Consider the following 17,553-nt stretch of genomic DNA (forward strand, 5'->3'; position numbering starts at 1 on the left):
ACCAAAAAAAAATAATAGTAATAAAAAAAAAAGCCTCTCTGTCCCACCATCACAAGCAGCCCAGAAGGAAAAATTAGGATAGGTAGGATGTAATTGTTTATTGGGAACTTGGCTCCACTGGCATTTATATATTTTCAAAACCAATAATTTTTTTTTAAATACTGCAGAAGTATACAAAGTCATTTACTTAGTACTGGCTCAGGAAGAAAGTTGTTACCCACTGGAAAAATAATTGGTAGCAACACTTGCAAAAGCAAACATGAACCAAATTGTTTATCTAGACCAAGTCTTTGTGAACTCTGACTGGATAACAACAGAAGAGGATATATCTGCCATGATTTTCAAATGATGATATTTAAGATTTCTCTGAATCAAACTGGTCAGTGATGTATCTACTCACATACCTGACACCATGTACCCATTCATATCTAATTAGATCTACTTCAGCTCAGACTGATTTCTCTTTCACCTGTTAATTTTATCACCCTCATGTGTATTCTTCCTTCCTTTCTTTTTCATTTTTGTACTCTTATGTAACTACCTTTATAATCTAGAGCTTCCTTTTCAAAAGTATACAAACAGAACTACTTCTGTTTGGGTATATACAAGAGCCTTTGTATCCATGGCAGAGTGTTTCCATTGGTCTGTTCAAAAGGAGAGATAAAATAAACTAAATGGTTTCCTAATTTAGTATGATTTAGGAAACAGATCTATTAGTGATGTCCATCTGATTCTTCTTTCATGTATGGCTTAAAACTACAACCAGAAGTAGGGAAGTTGAAACAATGCTTCCACATAATATCTGATTTGGTTAGGTATAAGAAAATTGTCCTTGAGTAAGGGAAAATTCAGGTGAGTTTACAGAGGATAATTGAATCTGCATTCTTATAATTTTAGGGGTAAAGTAAAATAGAAGTGACTGGATTTTTTGACAGTTAGTCAAAAGTACCTGCTAAATATGTTTTGATTTTGCTGATGAACATTTTTCTTCTAGAACTTTTCTAAGGGAAATCTAGTAATGTTTTCAAATGATAAGCATTTGCATATAGATACTTAATATAAGTCTTGAAGTGGAAAAATAATTTTTTTTTACATAGAAAATAAATTTCAGACTACCTTAATAAAAGAAAACAGTCTTAGGACTCTGATCTGAAGTATGTTACGTTTTCTAGTTTAAAAGTGGATTTATGTGTCTGTTTTTTTAAGCATTTCATTGCAAATAGCTCTGTTATGTAACTGGGAGGAGGCTATGTCTTCCTTTATAGAATTTGTGCTCCTTCTAGGCAAAAGTCTGTATTTACAGACCTGTTGTGTTTGTGTTAATGGGAAATAAAATGGAATTGCCATACTCTGGCACAGTGAAATATCAATGCCATATGACTTTTGTCTACAAGATATTTAAAATTTTGTGCAGCAATTTGGCAAGTGCTATGAATTCTGTGAAGTTCCTACTATTGTAACCTATAGTTAATGAAAGATGACTGAAATCCTGTTTCACCTTCACGTTTTTTACATGATATACATTAGTTTTAACATCAGACAAGAAATTCATTCATGAAAAAGGCTGTGAAGTTTAACTTGTGATTATTGAACAATTAACATGTCAAAAGGAAGGCAGGGAAGAAAAAGCTGCCTTTTCTCCCATCCCTCTGTATTCATAGAGACCTTATTTCTGACATGGATTCTATGATTAGTTGGCAACAGCTAATGATAGAGTTATAATTGGAGTAAAATATAATTGAAACCAAGGGTTAGCTAGAGAATAAGAACTTCTGAACATTTCAGTTTTCCAAAGACTGTACTGTATAAAGAAAAAGATCATATTAGGGTATTTCAGTAATATAGTTTTATATGGTGACAGTAGCATAGGATCTTTCTCATGAATCATGCTGTCTCTTTATTTAAAATAAATGCAAAGAGCAAGGGTGAAAAAATATATTGTATATAGCTTCATGTTTTGTAAAGGACTTGCACAACTAAAATATTTTGGGCCTACTACAGGAAACAGTATTAGAAAAGCAAAAATTAATTACAGTTGACAAATAATGGTGTACTAACAAGTAAAATTATTTTGGTACATCTTGTATAAACTTGAAGTGTGTTAACAAAGAGTTAGCTCTTGTTGCAGCAGAAGAAAACTGCTTATTGTGATTGGCAGAGCAGTAGTAAAATTGAAGTAATGGACATCTCGCAGAAGATGGAACCTGTTAATTTAAAGAGAGCGCAGGAATGTGGTCATGACTCAGTGTGATATACTCATTTGCATTTAAATTTTTATATAAGCATTTAATTTAACTGGAGTTTGTGGTCTTATATTTAAAATGTGCAATTGAAAGAACTTGTGCTAATTTTTTTTTTTTTTTGAACTGTCGTAATGCATAGGAAATACATGTACCTCAATTAAGTATTTTGCTTTTGAATAACTCACAGTTTGCCTGCAAGTAACTGGATGTAGTAAACTTCTTATGTATGATAAATGTGAGCATTTAATAACAGAAAAGTGTCTAAATATCAACAAGATTTATTTGTTAATAGCATCCAGAAAAATTTTGTTATGACTGTTCACAATGCCTTTTGTTATGGGGAATTTCCAATCTTATTTTGTGATCTGAACACAGACTAGATGTAACAGAAAGATATGTAACAGAAAGAAGAAACAGAAATATCTTATTTCTAATAATGTATAGAAAGTAATGAGATTTTGCTAGTTGAGCATTATGCTATTGTCTTTGTGTATGTACAACCATCAAAATATGTGCTATCTGTAGGCTTACCATAACATCTTGGCTTCATATCAGTAAAAGAATAGAAGTCATACTTTGTACAGCTCTAGAAAATTTTTGTTTGTCAGTGCCACTATATGCTGAACATTTTTATTTTTTTACTGAAAAGTTTTGAACACTGTAATTTTTCTGGTTTTATACCAGGATGTTCTTCCAATTACTTAGAGTTAACCTGACCAGAAACCAGAACCAGATGATGCAAAGATGATACCAAGTATCGCAATTCGTTTTTGTAGAGACGGAAAAAAAACCAAACAAAAAACCTAACTCCAAAACAAAACCCAAAGAACTTTTCCTGCATAAATAGTTTCTGTGCTTACAGTAAAAGGTTGCTGCCAGTGACCTTGAGGTGTCTTTTCTTTCACTGATATCAAGGAATCAATCTTGCCAGTAAAGATTTCTTGTGATAAAGAATTAGACTGATGGACATGGATTGTTGTATTTGTGGTTTGAGCAAAGGCAGTGTGTGTTATGCTTAGATAACAAGTTTAGTATTAAATGTAAATTGTCTCAGCTTTCAAGATTTTATTAGTGTAAATTCAGCATCTATTTGTACTTCATAGTGAGTGCTTAGGTCGAGTGCCTGGAATCTTCTGTTTATTTAAAAGGCTCTAAGAGGAGTATTTCAGAATTATTGAATGTGTCAATCTCAGCTAAACCCTAAAGTGAAGCTGCTGTGCTGGCATTGAAACTGTCAATGTTTTGATTTTAGAAGAAAAAAGAAAAAGATGGCAAGGAATGGATGTCATTCACTTTGTTGTATGTAATCAGGTGTATAGTTGAAAAAAAATGTTTTGTATAGGAATTACTTCCAAAATCTTTCTAGGCATGTATGGACTCATTTCTTATATGACATACTTGATAATAAACTGACACAAGTGGGATTGTATTAATAATCCATAAAAATTAATTGTATCGATAATCCAAATAATGTGTGGCTGGCCCTGTTTTCTTTCTACTGTTGTAGATCATACATACATTCAAATAACAGATCAACTTGAGAAAAACTATGTGTTACTTTTTTTCCCCCTTGCATCCTAAAAATGTGCTAAAGTGAATCATTCTGGTTTTTAAATTATTTGAATGTGCTAGGCTTACTTTTTTTATTTTCCCCCACCACCTCTCCTGATATATCCTCTTCAGCTGCCACATAATAGGGGATTCCCAAACAATCTTTATCGTCTTGGGTTTAGGTAGTTTTGTCAGTAAGATATTTGAAAGTTTTTGTAAAAGATATTTTGTTGTCTGTTTATTGGTTTATCACATGTACATAAAGGAGTTTGTGACAACCCAAAATTTATCCCACAGGGCTTTTGTAGATTGCAGAAACCTTGAAGACATTCTGCTTATTTGTCTGTCTCACTCCTGAATAATTCATAAATACATGGGATGGACTAGATAATAATTGGATGAAAATTTGAGTAATAAAGAAAATTTAAGGGTTTTCTGTTTGTTTTGGATTTTTTTTTGTAGATTCTCTTGAGTCTGTAAAGAAACTTCTGGAGTAATTTGTTTCTATGATATAAAATGAGTTATTTTATTTTGAGTGGAGTTCAAGAACCAGCAATATGACTTATTTTCAATATAAGCAAAGGGGTTTGGACTCATGCAATTAAAACTGAAATCCAGTTTTTTATGCAATAGGATGATCAAAAACTCCAGTAAACTTGATAAACTGAAAATATAGTTTGTAATATAAGAATTTGAAAATAGATTAAATCTTAGCGCAGTGTAATTATATAGTGTGATATTTTTAGAATCAGAAAAATTTAGGGAATATTCAGTGAATTCTTTGCATTCTTTCTACAAATAAAATCTTTAAAGAAGGAAGGTAGAAATGAGGATGCACTTGCTAAAAGCTCATTCCACAAATCTAACTCTCCACAAATCTAAACTGAGTCACCTTAGAAGGTAGATTACACCAGTACTTCTGTTTCTCTGGGCCTCCTAACATTTAGATACACTCTGGAATATGATCTAAGTAAACTGCATAGTGCAAAGCCAGTTTTTCTTTGCAGAACTAGCTTGGAGTGTAATAATAAATACATCTAAAATTAAAGCTGATTTAAAGAAAAAAAAAATTGGGGGAATGATAATAAATTGTGACAATCGAGTAATTATTATAACTTCATCTCGTTGGATATGAGTTTAACTTGAGAAGTATATGAGAAATTAATGTCAAATAGATTTATCTGAGTAAATCTGATTATATAACAATTTGTTTTGTTAAAAAGGAGTGAAAGTTAAATGGTATATGAGTCATTCTGAAGATCTCTATGTAACATGAAGCAATAAAAAAGACATCTGTATCAGAGCATGCTGAATTTTCCATTTAAAATATACTGCATCTACTCAGTTGGAGATTTTGAATGTCTAAATAAATTATCAGTCCTTATTGCCGATTCATCACAAGATAGTGTAAAATTACAGAGTTTTTGGGGAAGTAAAAGGTTAGTGATGTTTTATGGCTAGCCTCAAGAGCTCTACTGCTTTGGCAAAGCACTCACTTATGTCTAGTGTCTGCCATAAACAAGAAAAAATTCTAAATTCTCTTTACGCATCTACATATCAAATTAAGTCATTATTCTCACTGGTGATCTAGCACTGAGGCATTTTATTTCACTTTTCTGTGTCATCCCTCTTCAGGTTCTTAGGAGGTTTGAACATTATTGGATTTCAAAATAGCAAAACCAATTTTTAATCATTTTTTTGAAAAGCACAAAGCAGTTGCATGTTTTCTGTAGAATAATGGATATTACCATTTATTAGCTGTTACTCTTTCCTCATGAAATGAAATTGCAGTCCTCACTGTATCCCAGAGAATAAAGGGAAAATCATACATATCTAATTATTATTTAAACAGGTACAGTGTTATTATATTCATATACAGTCAGAGAAATAATCTGTTTCTCAGATTTGCTGAATACAGCCAAATCCTGCTCAATTCAACTACCGGCCTGGTCTCATGCATTACAAAGTCTTATTTTAGGAAGTGAGAACAGAGGGTGACCTCTGCATTGACCATTTGTAGTTCAAGCTTTGGGAGGTATGCATGAAGACTTTCTCAGCATAGGAGATTTAGTTGGATGTTCTGAATTACTCACCAAATGATCACTGCTTTACCCAGTCATCACTAGGGCAAGGCTAGAAAAGCTATTTTGCGGTAATGAGATACAGCCTTCGTAAAATTCAGTCATTATTTGCTTTTCTCTTTCTGTTCTCCCCAGTGCCAAGAAAAGAGGAACCAATTAAATGCTTGGAATGTCTAATGGTAGCTAGGAAGTTTGTTTTCATGGTCAGCAGAGAGAGGTGGGGGGTAGCTAAAAACAGTGAGCAGTGACAGATCCACTAAATGATCCCATAAAAGGATTTTGCTTCCCTGAGCTTTCTCAAATGACTGTAAAAGAAGCTTAGGAAGATTAACTTCCTTTGACTAAAACTAGCCTGCATTAATAGTCACGAATTGGTGTCTGGTGTTCTTGAGAACAGAGTTTCTTTTAAGATTTTGTCACTTTCTACTGCATATACTGTACTAGTGCTTGTGTTAGACGGTGTAGTTCCCTTCTTTAAGCTTTGGCATGATTTGCAATTTTCTGTCAGGCTGATTCTTCAACCAGTGGACTTACACTAGATCCATGATTTGTTCTTCTTGCAGCTGTAAAATTTGAGACTGAGAGAAGGTGTGCAAAATTTATGCTTATGAAATGCAGGTCTTAATCCAGAATGAAAATTTAACAAAAATCTTGTATTTCTGCCAAATGAAATTTTTTTTCAAGTTTCTTTGTGGACTACAATTGCTTTGTGATAGTCAGTAGCAAGGTTCAGAGCTGCATTGCGTTGCCAATGTGACCAGAGAAACTGATCACTTGAAGAATAGGACTGGTAACATTGACATTAGCTTGAAAAGCCTGAGCTGAGTTTATTTGGCAGAACTGTGCAAAAATAATTATTTATAAGTATTTTTTTTCAATTAACCCTCAAAAGGTTATCTACAGTCTGTGTCCTTGTAATAAAGGAAGTTAGAGATACTGAAAAACACATAAAATATAAGCAAGAACATGGCATTACTATTACTGTTACTTCCATGAGTTGACTGAGATAAAATGCAGAAAGCTTGGAGGGATGTACAGGAAATAAAGGGTAATACATATACTGGTTGTGTTTTACAAGCAAACAACTCTAGTTCTGAAAATATCTATGTTTCATTGCAATTATTGATACAGCCTTCCCCTAGCAAACCAACACAAAATTGTAATTCTTAGCTTCAGATTTTTTACCTGATCAGCTCAGAGACAGATGATGTGGGGTTTTTTTTTGCCCTTCCCCATTAAAAAATCAAATTTTTCCTTTAAAAAGAAGAGAAATTCCCTCACTCAGAGTTTGTTATCATTATAATTGAACTATTATAAATCTGATAACCATCAATAAAAAAGAGTTCAAACAGTATAATTTTTCCTTTGTTGTGGATTTGTTAAAGACTGCAAATAGAAATAAAGGCAATATGAAAAGCTATAATTTCATAATATTTGGTGTTCACTAATTCCATTTATTAAGGACAAAATAAGCATTATTTTTGTGTTTGAGGATAATGTAAGTAAGAATTCACATCATTGGTTCACATAGGCTATGTACATTTTTTTTTTTTAATTATTTATACAAAGCAAAAAAACCCAAATATTTACTTAGGAAAGCAATATATGGGCAAAAAAATGCTGGGGAAAAAAAATAAAAGTAAACCAAAATGCCACAAACCAAACTAAAACCACTTCTAGCTTCTATGATGATGAACAAATTCAAGCACTCTGTTTCATTATATGTTCTTCTGTGGGGAGAGATCTAGGAGCACTCTTCCTAGAGCTGTTAATGAAGAGGTAAAGAAAATGGTCATAAATGCTCTCATATGCAAAGCACTAGCATATGAAAACAGGTCATAAACCCCAAATAAATAACTGCTGATTCAAAACAAAAAAATCACCTTTAATTTCTGTTTTATAAACAGTAAGAGAGAAAAGCAAGGATTTACTATCAAATTAAAGTGCTTTTCCATATTATTTTCCTCATTATTCATGACATATATCACGATTTGTAAAATGTCATGTTCTTCAGGAGAACAGAATTGCAGTGGAATCGTTGTTAAGATAATTGTTCAATTCTATCTTTTCATTTATGACAAAAATAATTAGTTTCTCAATGTAATTTTGGAAGTACCTTGCCATTTCTGTTTGAAGAGTAGGAGAACAAAAATTGAGCTTGTAGCAGTTTTTTTACTGTTATCAAATATATTTTCCAAAACATTAAAAAAAACACTTTTCTGTTGCTGTTGATGTTTAAAGGCTCTGTTTCAAAGATGTTTGTGCATCAGTATAGATAGAGTTTTTTTGTGGTTTTTTTTTAATTACTTAGCTTGTGAGTTAGTCAATAAAACACTAAATACTTGTCAACATGCAGTGTCAAGTAGTTCTGTTTGTGCTTCACCATTCCTTTTCAAATACTGCTTGCAGCATTAAGTTCACTTTAAATTGAGTAGTTTGCTTTAATTAACAAAACAAACATTGAACTCAGTATAATAATAAGCTAGGGACATTTATTTTGTAGTTGTAAAAAATCCCAAACCAAACAACCAGACAAAACTCACCACTACCAACAAAACATACTATCCATATAATTCTCTCTGAGTGTCATCATGTGTGAATTCTATTTAAATACTTATGTAAAATAACCACAGGAGTGTTTCATCTATGGTTTCTATGAAAAAGGGAGAAGCCTTAACCCAAGCACCCATTTATTTAGAAAATAGCTATGCTACCTAAAGATATCATATGCCACAGTGAATCAATTAAAGAGCTGAAAGAGGTAGGTATACTTCAAATAAATATCTAATAATTTAACATAAGGAATGTTAAAGTAAACTACTCTCCAGGCTACATTGTAGAAGCTGAATTTTTATACACTCCATCCTATGCCCTATATTGTTCACAAATACCTTTGACAGAGATTAGGCAAAAAATTCTGGATGGCAATAACAATATCCATTTTCCAGACAAAAGGTAAGTACCTATAGTGTGGCTCTTTTGAGTAGCTGTTCTTTCATCTTCCAATAATAATAATGCTGTTGAAGAGGAACACTTTGAAAATGTGTGTTCAGCTAGTAAGGGGGAAAAAGTAAATTGATCTGCTGCTTCATACATTTTAGAAAGAGATAAAGATCAAAACATCTAATAAGGGAGTTTTTAGAAGTTAGTAAGATGGGTTATTACGAAGGGAGGTCCAGTGCTGTTGGTTCACATCATCAAAGTTAAAAATTAAGTCTTAAAGAGGGTCCCTTTTTTTATTTTTGCAGTGGTAACATGTAATGGTAAATTGAAGATTGGGTAGAAATATTTTCTGTGTAACCAAAGTGCTAATATAGAAACCTATAATTATCTTGAGAAAGTCAAGTTATTGATAGTATTACCACGTAGGTTAATTTTTAGATGAGTTGTTTTCTTCTCCCAAGGAACAACTAGCAGAATCACTGGAAGCATAGACTTGTGCAGTGCGAAATTTTGTTGCCCACACATCTTTTGATGAAGAAATGCAGCGAGACATGGTTTTTTGAAAAATATTTTGAGTAAATTTAAAGAAAGATTACTGAGAAATTAAAAGGAATTTCGTAGAGATTTCAGTTTTCATATTTAAATTTCAGTCTACAAAAATACTCAAATGTTACAGTGAAAGTCATCATGAATGAAATATGTGCATAAAATCATTGAGATTTCGTTCTCTGAGTAAGAACAAAAGCTGGAAAGTGAGAACTGAAAAAAACCCCAAGAAGTTGGGAAAGTTCTAGATGAGGTCATGAAAGAATGTAAGAATATTCATAATGAACCAGAAGTTAATGGAACCCAGTATCTTGTCTTTTTTGAGATCCAAACAACAGGATGTAAGAATAAGGCAGCACATAGTTATATTTTCTATCAAAGTTATTTTACTGTGCAATTTACAGACCTTGTGACCGAGGTATTTTAGCTGAAGTTTTTTTGGTTTTGCAAGCTTTTGATAAGGTCTTCATGGATTTGAGGACTTCGTAGAGAAGTTACAAAGTTTGTGAAGAAACAAATGAGGAAGAACTGGTTGGGGATATAAAGGTTAGGACAGCTTTGGTTACGGTGACCATGAGATGGCAGAGTCAAGGAGCCCAAGAGGAGACATCAGGGCAAAAAGCAGTGCAACCATGGACTTCAGAAGAGGAGACTTCAGTTCAAGGATGTGCTTGGAAGAATTCTGTAGATCATGCTGAAAACAAAAGGGGGCTAAGAGAGACGATTATTTTGAAGGATGACCTCCTCTGTGCTCAAGAAAAGGCTTTCACAATGAACAGTCAATCAAAAGCAGCCAGCAGTCTGTATTAAAGAACAAGGAGCTCTTGACCAAATTCAAATAAAAAAGAAAAAGGTGTAAGAAATGACAGGTGACTCAGGAAGAACCTGGAGACTTTATTTGAATGTGCAGACAAGGAAAGATGAAGCCATCCCAGAACTGGATCTGGTCACAGATATGAAGGTCTACAGAGTTCCAGGACTGTATCAGCAGCAAAAGAAAGACAGGGGAAATAAGGATATTTTGCTGAGCTGGTATGGGACCCAGTGCCAAAAGAAATAAAAGACAGACTATGATTTACTGAAAGCCTTCTTTGCCTCAGTCTTGATCACAAACACTTGCAGGAATCTCAGATCCCTGAAATCAGTTTACAGCAGTAGTGCTTCTGTAATGAATCACTGAATCTAATGAGAAAAACTGAGTAAAAAGGAAGATTTTTTTTTTCCACGTTTGCTCCTTACAAAGGATGGCAACACTTCCACAGGATGTCATTTAACTTGTTAATTTTTGCATTTCTCTCTGGTCGGATGCAATCCTCAATAGCTTTTCTTCTGCAAATAACTGTCATAGATAAATAAACGTATTGCTTCAGCCAAGTTTAACTAGTTGTTAAAATAAAAATTTTATCTTCTTTTACAGTCACAGTATATGTTGCAAGATTAAACAACTCTGCCATTCACAAGTATAATATTTGAATTTCAGATTACTGTCAGATATTCTGGTTTAATATTTGTGACATCTGATGTCTGATATTTGCATCACAGCTTTGTTGCTGAGATGATGAGCATAATTACTGTAGAGATGTGTGCTTCATTATGATAACCTTGTTTTTAATCTTTCCTGGTAGGATTTTGGAGACGATGGGTCCTTGTACATCACTAAAGTTACCACAACTCATATGGGAAATTACACCTGCTATGCTGATGGGTATGATAAGCTCTATCAAACTCATATTCTCCAAGTGACTGGTAAGGAAAAATGTTCTAATTATTAAGTCATAAGAAATTTGAATTTTGTGAAGCAGATCTGTTGTTTCTCTTTGTTGTTTTTTTTTTTGTATGGTGTTATATCTTAATAGAAAAAGGTATTTGAATTTTTCTTCATTGCTCTCCTTCAAATAACCTTAAAATAATGATACACAATAATTTAAATTTATTGCCTCCACAGAATAATAGCTATTAAAAGGTGTAAAGATAATCCAGAGGACTTGCTTTGCATCTGTGATGTTATGCAGAGCAGTAAGTGGTTTATATATACATATACACAGAGATAAAGTAGGTTTTAGTATTAATTTAATAACCTGGAGAACACACTGGGAAAAATAAATGTGTAAGTTTCTAGTGTTAAGAGTGTTTTGTTGAATATAAGATTAATAGAATGCATTTCCCTGAAGATTTTGTAATTTATGTAGGCTTCTAAATTCACGTTTATGATACTGAAATCTAACCATGATTTAGTAGATTAACTTGAAGCACCTGGATTTGAAAACTTGATCTTTACATTATCCTACATCTGTTCAAGTTCCAGGTAACACTTCATTGAATTCTGTTTTTGAACAAAACTGCTTTGTTACTGATGCCCCAAAGACAGGCCTTTACCTTCTCTAGAGCTGGTGTACCCTCTCCTTTTTCTTATATGCAATTTATTTCCTAAATTATTTTAAGGAGTTCTTTTCCACTGGTGAAGGGTTTGCTTCATCATCATTGAGGTTTAAAGTCTTTTTTTTTTCTTAGAGTACTTTCATGGTATTTCAATTAATATTTATCTTTGAGTCTTAAGACTCCCTTTCTGCCATAAAGTGCCAGTGTCTGTTGTTTCATGTTGTTGTTTAATCCTACCCAGAATCATGTTTAACCTCAATCTTCTCCAAATTTACTTTGCATTAAGAGGCTCTATTTCTGACTATCCTGAGGCATACTCTGGCCCTAGTTTCCTGGCCACTGCTGATACCATCATTCTTTCTTTTGTTAGCTTGCATAAACCCTTATTAGGCTGACTTTAACATCTCATCCAAGAATGCTGAAATACTTTCTTTTATTCTTATCTTCCATGTATATGCATATGAAATACAGTTTCCAAGATTATTTTGGCTTTTAATATGATTTGTTCTTCTTCTAATAGCCTTTTCCCCCTTTTCTGTTGCTAATACATCACATTTTAAATTACTTTGACACTTAGTGCTTGTTTGCAGTTTTATAAACATTTTATCTCTGCTGTTATGTTTCTCCAGGAAGCTGGCTTGTAATATTTCTCTATCCATATATTTCAACTTTTTTCCCCCCAACTTCTTCCCCTCCTGAACCACAACACATTGTACATAGAGTGTTGTCCCTGAGCTAATGGGGACATGGCATCAACATCTTTTCTCCAAATTTTCCTTCTGGGATTGTTTTTTGACATTTAAAAAGACAGGTCGCAACTGCTGGCTAAACTAGTGAGAAGGCTGAAGTGCAGTTTATTAATATTTTAATTCCTGTAGACATAGCAGAATTATTGGCAAGCTGAACACGTTAGTAGGTTCTTGACCAACATTCTTCTCTGTTTTATAAGGTTTGGTTCACCCTAAATTATTAACAAAATTATATTCTTATCAACATATTCCTTACTGATCTCAGTATATAAATAATCCCCCAGAGGTTCATAGCAAGTTAAAATACTAAATTTCTTCATGTTTGGCTCAGTTCAGCTCATAATGAGGCAAAAATCCAGTCAAGTTCAATAAGGTTTTCTTCAAGACTAGAAAATCAAGAAGTATAATTTGAGAGAGGTGAAGGAGGACAAATGTAGTTTTTTCTGGTGATAAAGTGTCTCTCAGGAATTTGATTTTTCATCTGGAAACCATTGTAAACCTCCAACAGTTGCTATTCCAAAAGCTGACACTGGAGTGGTACCTTCCTAAATGATTTTGGATGTTGATATTTTGGGGAGCAAGAAACATGAAAAGGAGGCCTTTCGAGCAATAGGATTCTTTTCTGTGCATGTTTTGGATAAATGGAGTTACATCCACTGAGATTAAAGGTCAAATGAACAGCTCTTCTACAGTTTAGATCTGTACTTCTAAGGAATAATCTTCTTAAGTACAGGCATGATGGTCAGTACTTGTAGCTGTGATAATGACTAATTAATATAATGATACTTGTATTAACTGGAGAGTCAGTCAAAAGGTTAATGGGATAATGAGACTACGTTGATCACAAAGATTTAATGTGAAGGTTCAGTGAAAACAATGTAATTAGATTTTAAGTTCTTTCTTGGTTTCCATTTATGTACAGCTATATATTTTAGGGAAAAAAATCGTATATTTTAGGCTTGTATGCAATTATTATATATATAAATCTGATTTACTTATACGATTAAAATCTAAAATTTTTTCTAGTTTTGAGTTATCTGGCACAGTAGTAAAGAATAATGAGCTTCCTTTGGAGTCTTAAAAATACATTAATGAGCACTGTAAAGGACTTGTTTTATAGGGAAAAAATAAGTCAACTCTTATACAAATAATATGGTATAATAAATATTGTAAACAACCCTGTAAGTTCATATTTGGAACTTTTTCATATAAAATACAAAAAAACAAAATAAAAAGTTGTGATCAGGAAGGAATAAGTCTTTCATGACATAATCTAAATTAGTCTTAATTATTAGTAAAACTTTTTATACATACAATTTTGAGATTATATGACTCTGAGACTATATGACTAAATGAATTTGAGTCTGTCAGCTTGATCTTCATTTTTCTTCTCATTCTTTTCTTCTTTTCTTCATTTAAGTATCAGTGATACTTAGATCAGCAGTTTTGATATCTTAAGGTAAAGGAGAGCTGAGTCCCTCAGCTAGATGTAAACTGGGAATGTAGAGTGCCTGAAGAATTGTTTGCCAGCTTTGTTTTTCTAAAGTATCTAAGTTTAAAAAAGAGTTATTATATGCATCATCAGAAGAATCTAGTTCACTGTAGATACCATCTCTTTCTGATTTAAGCTCATGCATTCTCCCTGGATTCAAGACAACTTGAAGAAACTATTTTCTCCCTTCCCCTTCCCCATGAGACCCAAATGAAATAACACTCAAGAGGTTTTATAGCAAATGTTAGAACTATTGAATAGCTACATATCCACCATATTTTATACCAACAGTCTAACATTGCTTTTTGAATTGAAAGATAAGGGATATAGAATTCACTCACTTATGTGTTATACATTACTCTGCTAAACAAAAACATGCAGTGTCTCCCTTCCCTTTTTATCCTATGTCATGATCTGTCCCTTTCAAAGTAAGCTTCTTTAGGTTAAGATGCTAGAACATATCTCTTTGAAAGTCGGTGTGAACAGTTGCAGTAATTGTATACTTAAAATTTCATTTCTGGTGATATTTATCTATCTATCTATCTATATCTATCTATCTATCTATCTATATAATATCTATTTATTATGTTGCTCAGTTACACAAAAAAAAAACACAAATAAAAACAACAAAACAAACAAACCAACAAAATACCTCATTCGAATGAACCCCAAAGCCTTTACAATGAACTTGTCACATCAGATTAACTTTTTAGGCTGAGCCTACAAGTGCACTTATATTTCAGTTGCCTGCAGCATGCCTCAATGGCACAGTTCTTCCTTAGCGGAATGTTACAAATATGTTTCAGGGTAATATGAAATAAAAAAATTATAATGCAAAACAAGGGTTGAAAAACATTATCAGACACAAAGTTGCTGAGGAAAGAGGAAAATGGCAGTAAACACAGGAAAGATCCATCAAGAAATAAACCCTACTGTCATGCAAAAACCTTTGTTCCTGGGAAAACGGTGCTGAAGGGAACAGCATTTACTATAGAGAAAAGGGGTGGTAAAAGAAAACTCAGACATACTTTCACATGAGCAGGTCCTCTCCTCCCTTTCACATCTCCTAACAAATCTTAAGTAGTTAATTCAGCAGCTGTAACATTTTGTCATGTAGGATTTTATTTGTTGGTTTAGGAAGAATTTGATTTCAGTTATAACATTTTCTGAAACCTTTTTAACAATAATAATGCATCACAAATATTGCATGCCTTTTTCCCAAGTAAAACTAATACATTCCTCTTTCCCTTCAATGAAATTTCTTTGAAATTGGACTGTTAAAAAGAATTCTCTTCACCTGTGCTCAGTAGAAATCTGCCAGGGTGAGGTAGTTAAATACCCATAAGGTTTTATATGCAATGAGACTATTTCACTGACACAAAAAGAGACAAGAAATATCCTGGCATATATAGTCGAAACATAATTGCAATGCCTTGCTATTGGTCCTAAAAGTTGTTTCTGTTGCTGAGATGCTTGAAAGTATTCAGTGATGGTAATCCTGTCTCTAAGGAAGTGGAGGTCCTTACTTTTCCAGAGACAAGGTGGAAGAATAAACCATTTGGCTTTGCTGCAGTAGGAAATCTAAAACATGAGGTAGGCTACCCAGAGGACCTTGTGTCAAGAAGTGGTGAACAGGTAGGAAGGAAAATTGGACTCAAGGAAGTGAGGCAGAGGGAGACTGGGAGCTGAGGCACCAAAAATTGTCCAGACCACTGAATGTACAGTCAAGCAGGACCCAGTCTGCAGAACACAGTGGGGAAGGCAAGGTCTCAGTGTGGAGCACACAGTTGCTATGCAAGAGGAGATAGAAGAGGGAAGAAATGGAGGGGAAATAGGAGTGGGAATGTCAGGCTTGAGATGAAAAATAAAGATCCACTTCCATGAAAGCAAAGTCCTCTCCAGAAAATCAATAGAAACCTTAAATCTCTGATTTTTATGTGCTCTTCCTCTCAGCTACTAGTCTAAGAGACTAAAAGCCATTTTATCTAATTTTCAACCTTCTCCCATGTTACTGTATTGCACTTTTGCAATTTGCATATTGGGGTTATGTTGAAAAGACTGTCCTCTCTAACTAGGTTTAAAATATCCCTGAAACCTACTGATTTTTGCATCCTATCTGAGATAGATTTGTGTATTTCTTACAATGTGGAAATGTAAGGCATTTCTATGATCTAATGGGACAGCATGCTGAGACATCTCTTGTAAATGGTTGAATAGGATTTGACAATATTTAATCTCATGCCAAAATAGGCACAGTTAATTTTTGATCTTGTTATCTTCTTTCATTGTTAACTGATACTTCATCCTCTACCCAGCTGTGTTTTGTGACACAACCTAAGTATTCCACATTTTTAGAGCTACATTAAACAAAACTTTGGTGAATAGGAAATGCATTTCCTTGATCTTATTACAGTTAATATTTTATATTGTTAGAAACAACTACAAGCAAATTGTCTCTATAAAAAATTAGAGATAAGATAGTTATTCATCTAAAAAAAATCTACATAGTAAGGTTTTTAAATCTTGCTTAACCACTGATTGTTAATAGGAATATGTCCACTGTGATGTCATATTATCATGTCAGAAAAAGGATCATATGCCCTCTTTCTGACACTAGTGGTGTATGCAGAAGATTTTTAATTGTTAAGAATATACTGCAGCAAGTTTTCAAACCTTAGAAAATTGATGTCAACAATTCTCAGATTTTGTTAATAAAGAAACTCATAAGACTAGTCTTATACATAGATCACAGAATCTGCTGAGTTGGAAGGAACCCATCAGGATCATTAAGTCCAACACTTGGCCCTACACAGGATGCCTCAAGAGTCACCAGGTGCCCAAGAGCATTGTCCAAACACTTAATGAACTCTGTCAGGCTTGGTGCTGTGACCACTTCCCTGGAAGTCTGTTCCAGTGCCCAAACACCCTCTGGTTGAAGATCTTTTTCCTGATATCCAGCTTAAACCTTCCCTGACACAGTTTCATGCCACTTTCTCAGATCCCATTACCACAAAGAGATCAGTGCTTGCCCCTCCTCTTCCCTTCATGAGGAAGCTGCAGACTCCAATGAGGTCTGTCCTCAGTCTCCTCCAGGCTGAATAGACCATGTGACCTCAGCCACCCCTCATATGGCTTCGCTTCAAAACCCTTCATGATCCTTGTGGCCCTGCTTTGGACACTGTCTAACAGCACAATGTTATTTTTATATTGTGGTGCCCCAAACTGCCCCCAGAACTCCAGGTGAGGCCACCCCAGAGCAGAGCAGAGCAGAACAATCCCCTCCCTTGCCCAGCTGGCCATGCTGTGCCTGATGCCCCCAGGACACGCTTTGCCCTCCTGACTGCCAGGGCACAATGACTCATGTTCAACTTGCCATTGACCAGGACCCCCAGGTCCCTTTCTGCAGTGCTGCTCTCCAGCCCCTCATTCCCCAGTTTATACATGCAACCAGAGTCACCCCATCCCAGGAGTAGAATCTGGAATTTTCCCTTGTTAAACTTTACACAGTTGGTGATTGCCCGTATCTCTGATTCGTTGAGGTCTCTCTGCAGGACCTCTCTGTCCTTGGG

General features: G+C 34.1%; 1 protein-coding gene across 6 annotated transcripts in view; it reads left to right on the forward strand.

The window, feature by feature from the left end:
* FSTL5 (follistatin like 5) overlaps positions 1-17,553 on the forward strand; it is a 381,034-nt gene that overhangs the window by 300,542 nt on the left and 62,939 nt on the right. For all 6 annotated transcript variants that reach the window (XM_088056863.1, XM_005517596.3, XM_014259202.2 and 3 more), the window contains one exon: positions 10,990-11,110. In XM_088056863.1, coding sequence (XP_087912989.1) covers positions 10,990-11,110 — 121 coding nt within the window. The remainder of the gene's footprint in view (positions 1-10,989; positions 11,111-17,553) is intronic.

This window comes from Pseudopodoces humilis, chromosome 6, assembly GCF_049639895.1.
Source record: "Pseudopodoces humilis isolate 2021_Gansu_Grassland_sample_001 chromosome 6, ASM4963989v1, whole genome shotgun sequence".
NCBI lineage: Eukaryota > Metazoa > Chordata > Aves > Passeriformes > Paridae > Pseudopodoces > Pseudopodoces humilis.